Raw genomic sequence first — 5015 nt, 5'->3', positions numbered from 1 at the left:
CATGGAAACGGGCACTAAAGAACTGGTTATCTGTTCTGCCTATTTCCCTGGTTGTAATGTATATAACAGATGTTTGTACATATTGTGAATTCAGTATTAAATGAGACACCGAGCTAGCCACTTGTTTTTATCAAATCGAAATACATCACATGGCGCAGTCGAAGCGAACATAAGCGTGTGTGGAAAATTGAAATCCTCTCGTGGAAAAATAATATTGAATTATAATTGTAATAATGACAAAGACACCATCCGAGATGAAATCAGAAGAAAATTCGTTGTACGTATCCATGTCAGCCAAGCCACCATCCGAAATGAAGTTAGAAGAAGATCCAGCAGTGGAATGGAAATTCTTTCTACAGAAATTCAAAATTTTCATTCAAGCTACAAAAGCAGAAAGTGAATCCGAAGAATATAAAGCCGCCTTGCTGTTGAATTGCATCGGTGATAAAGCCCTCAAAATATACAATACCTTCGAGTTTGGAAATGAAAAAGAAAAAATGAAATTGAAGAATATTCTAGAAAAATTTGAGGCATACTTCATACCAAGTGTTAATGTTACATATGAAAGGTACATATTTTTCACCAGAGATATGGAAGAATCGGAAACTGTGGATGAATATGTAACTCAGTTGAAACAATTAAGTAAAAATTGTGAATTCGAAAAATTAACAGATTCTCTCATAAAGGACAGATTGGTCTTAGGCATCAAAGATAAAAACGTCAAGGACAGACTCTTGAGAACAAAAAATCTGGACTTGATAAAGGCGGTGGAAATATGTAAATCTGCAGAGATAACGAATAAACAATTGGAAATTTTATGTTCAAATCCTGGTCCGAGCATGAGGAAGAGAGAAGATAATCAAGAATTAATGGAAGTGAGACGAAAAAATTTTCACATGGGTATGAAGAAGCAGGCGCCGAACACAAGGAGACAGAATGAAGTATCTAATGGACAAGGACAACAACATCCCAGGAGTCGTCAAAGAAAACAGATAAGTTTCAAGTCATTTAATAGTAATAATTTTCAACAACAAAGAAATAATAATAATGAATTTCATTGTACGAAATGTGGTACTATTCATTTCAGGAGAAATTGTAAAGCGTTCGGAAAAATTTGTCGAAAGTGTGGTTTGTATAATCATTTTGCTTCATTTTGTAAAAGTAAAACTGTTAATAATATTGCAAGAAAAGAAGAACTTTATATAGGTTCAGTGGAAAATAGTACTTCATTTACAAAATCAAATTGGACAGTCGATTTAAAAATAAATAATGAAATAGTAAATTTCAAAGTAGATACTGGCGCTGATGTTAATGTTATTCCATTCAGTTTGTACAATGCAATTTTCAAATCCCAATTAATTATGAGAGATGATACCAAATTGATAGAATATACAGGAAATCAAATCGAAATAATAGGATATATTACAGCCCCAGTTATTTATAAAAATAACGAATTTAATGTAAAATTTTTTATAGCTAAAGGATATGGCCGTCCAATAATTGGAAAAACCTCAATAGAAGACTTGGATATTGCGAGAATGGTAGCGGAAATGAGTGACACCAAGAGGTATATGCTTGATTTTCATGATGTTTTTGATGGAATTGGGTGTTTACCAGGTCAATATAGAATTAAGGTAGATGAAACTGTTAAACCTTGCATCCATGCAGCTAGACGCTTTCCCCAAGGGATTTTGGTGAGATTGAAAAATAAATTAGATAATTTGGAAAAACAAAACATTATAGCTAGAGAATTCGAGCCAACTGAGTGGGTTAACTCCCTAGTAATTGTAGACAAGCCTAATGGAGATTTCAGAATATGTATTGATCCCACTGATTTGAATAGAGCAATTAAACGAGAACATTTTTCAATTCCCACTTTTACAGATATTGTTGCTAATTTAAATAATGCTAAAGTTTTTTCTGTGTTGGATACGAATAATGGATTTTGGAATATTGAATTAGATGAATATAGTTCGAAATTATGTACTTTCAACACTCCATTTGGCAGGTACAGGTTTAAAAGATTACCTTTTGGTTTGGTATGTTCAGCAGAAATTTTTCAGAGAAAAATTTCACAATGTTTTGAAGGAATTCAAGGTGTCAGCATATATATAGATGATATTCTGGTCTGGGGTGAAAATCAAAGAGAACATGACGAAAGGCTGGTCGAAGTTCTAAAAAGGGCGCGTGAAAATAATATTAAATTTAATAAAGAAAAGTGTAAATTTTCAGTTTCGGAGGTGAATTACTTGGGTCATAAAATAACGAGTAATGGTATAGAGCCAGATGAAAGTAAAATTTCAGTAATAAAAAATTATCCAGAACCAACGAATGTGAAAGAATTGCAAAGATTTCTCGGTATTATTAATTATTTGCATAAATTTATTCCGAATGTAGCAGAAATAACTGCCCCTTTGAGGGATTTATTAAAAAAGAATACAATTTTTGAATGGGGTTGGAAACAAAAGGAAGTTTTTGATCAATTAAAGAAAATTTTGTCATCGCAAACAATATTAAAATTTTATGATCCACAGAAAATGTTGGTGTTATCTGTGGATGCTTCAAAAGATGGTTTGGGAGCGGTACTATTACAAGAAAGCAAGCCTATAGCATATGCATCGAGGTCTTTAAATAATGCGCAAAAATGCTATGCTCAAATTGAAAAAGAGATGTTAGCAATAGTGTATGGGGTAAAGAAATTTCATCAATATATTTATGGTAGAAAAGTGATTGTAGAAACCGATCACAAACCGCTGATTCATATTTTCAAGAAAGCATTAATTGATTGTCCGATGCGTTTACAAAGAATGCTTTTGGATGTTCAGATGTATGATTTGGATGTTCAGTTCAGGCCTGGAAAGGAAATGTATATATCTGATGCCTTGAGTCGAATCAATATGCAAAAGGACGATACAAACATTTTTGAAAATGAGTATGAAGCACAAGTTAATTATTTGAAAAAGTTTTTTCCAATTTCACCACAATACTTAGAAAAGTTCAAAGAGGAAACTAAAAAAGATTCAACTCTTCAAGTTATTAGTCAATATATTAAGGAAGGATGGCCGAATTCTCGGGCTAAATGTAATTCTTTATCAAAATTATATTACAATGTAAGGTCAGAATTGGTTATTATTGATGACATAATTTATAAAGGAAATTGCTTGGTTGTACCAGAATCATTGAGAAGAGAAATGTTGAATCTGATCCATTTAAGCCACATGGGCATTGTTAAGTGTAATTTAAAAGCAAAAGAACTACTTTATTGGCCAAATATGTTTCGTGACATAGAAAATGTAGTATTATCATGTGACATTTGTCAAAAGTATTCTAGAAATAACTTCAAAGAGTCACTCATACCGCATCCCATTCCCGAATATCCATGGCAAAAAGTAGGTTGTGATTTGTTTGAAATTGATGGCAAAAAATATATGATTGTTATTGACTATTTTTCAAAATATGTTGAAATTTGTAAATTGAATTCTATTTCTTCAGAAATTGTTATTAAAAATTTGAAATGTATATTTAGTAGATTAGGCATACCACAAATATTCATGTCTGATAATGGTACACAATTCTCCAGTTTTGAATTTCAGAGTTTTGCAAAAAGTTGGCAATTTGAAAATATAACTTCTAGTCCAAATTATCCACGCTCTAATGGTATGGTAGAGAGAGCCATTCAAACTGTTAAGAATATAATAAAGAAAAATTCAGAATCAGATACAGAATTAGAATTAGCTTTATTGGACTATAGAAATACTCCAATAGATGTAAACATACCTTCACCTAGTGAATTGTTTTTTAATAGGAAAACTAGGACAATTTTACCTGTTAAAAAGGAATTGTTATATCATAGAAATATAAATTTTAAGCGACAGAGAAATCTCTTAGTGAAAAGACAAAACAAACAGAAGACATATCACGACAGGATGTCAAAAACTTTAAGAATTTTAAATGAAAATGAAAAAATATATATAAAAATGAATAATATTTGGGTAAAAGGAATTGTTATTAGGAGAATTAACTTAAGATCTTATTTAGTTAAAATAGCAAGTACCAATTCTATAATTAGGAGAAACAGATATCATATAAAACCATACTTTGTGAACAGTTATAGATATAGATCTGACATTGATATTGAGGATGAAGAAAATGAAGTTAATAATACTTGTACTTCAAATACTCAAGACATAGAAAATTCACGCAGAACTACTATTTATAATTTAAGATATGGTAGGAAAATAAGACAACCTATTTAGGCAATTATTATAATGTAAATTATTATAATTTTAATATAATTGATAATATAGATGTAAGAAATTTAGGGAAATTCTTATAATTCTGAATTGAATTTTATTTTGTTGAAAAGGGAGATGTAATGTATATAACAGATGTTTGTACATATTGTGAATTCAGTATTAAATGAGACACCGAGCTAGCCACTTGTTTTTATCAAATCGAAATACATCACACTGGTGATACCATGTTCCCCCCGCAAACGAAGTGCAAAAATTAGTTGCCTACTGCAGGGGGAAAAACCTTCAACTACTCGTTGCGTGTGATGCCAAAGAAAGAGGTGAGTACCTATTCGACTTCATTTTAAGAGGAGCGCTCTTTGTATTGAATCGGGGCTCTGTTCCGACCTTTGTTACGGAAAATTGGGCTGAGGTACTGGACATCACGCTCTACTCGCAATACCTGAGCACTAAAATTACTGACTGAAGGGTTTCCGACACTCCCCTTGGCTCAGACCATAGAAATATTCAATTTAATATTGAACTAGGCGGTAAATCCGTTCAGGAATATCGCAATCCCAGACTGACCGACTGGGATGGTAATAAACAATTCCTTAAGCGAAATCTGGGATCCATTAACATTAATGTTATCAATCATGAAGACCTAGAGAGGCTGCCAACCCAATTGGCCAAGCCAAAGTCTCGGCATATCATGAAAACTGTCCACTAAGAAAGAAATCCGACAATAGGAAAGTATCTTGGTGGAACTCTAAACAAGAGACA

The 5015-nt window shown here is 32.1% G+C and overlaps 1 protein-coding gene across 1 annotated transcript; it reads left to right on the top strand.

Moving 5' to 3' along the window:
• The first annotated feature begins 1443 nt into the window (after positions 1-1443).
• Positions 1444-4435, top strand: LOC123322698 (uncharacterized protein K02A2.6-like). Its single transcript, XM_044910681.1, has 2 exons — positions 1444-1694; positions 3168-4435. The coding sequence occupies exons 1-2, from the start codon at positions 1539-1541 to the stop codon at positions 4254-4256; spliced, it is 1245 nt and encodes a 414-aa protein (XP_044766616.1). The 5' UTR covers positions 1444-1538; the 3' UTR covers positions 4257-4435.
• Positions 4436-5015: the final 580 nt, after the last annotated feature.

The sequence above is a fragment of the Coccinella septempunctata genome, chromosome 1 (genome assembly GCF_907165205.1).
Source record: "Coccinella septempunctata chromosome 1, icCocSept1.1, whole genome shotgun sequence".
NCBI lineage: Eukaryota > Metazoa > Arthropoda > Insecta > Coleoptera > Coccinellidae > Coccinella > Coccinella septempunctata.
Note: the sequence above shows the minus strand (reverse complement) of the source record. Positions and strands in the feature narration are given on the sequence as shown.

Coding starts and splice junctions, on each gene's coding strand:
- LOC123322698 (XM_044910681.1), top strand. CDS start 1,539: ATGGTAGCGGAAATGAGTGACACCAAGAGGTATATGCTTGATTTTCAT. Junction 1,695..3,167: donor GCTTTCCCCAAGGGATTTTG/GTGAGATTGAAA, acceptor AATTGCTTGGTT/GTACCAGAATCATTGAGAAG.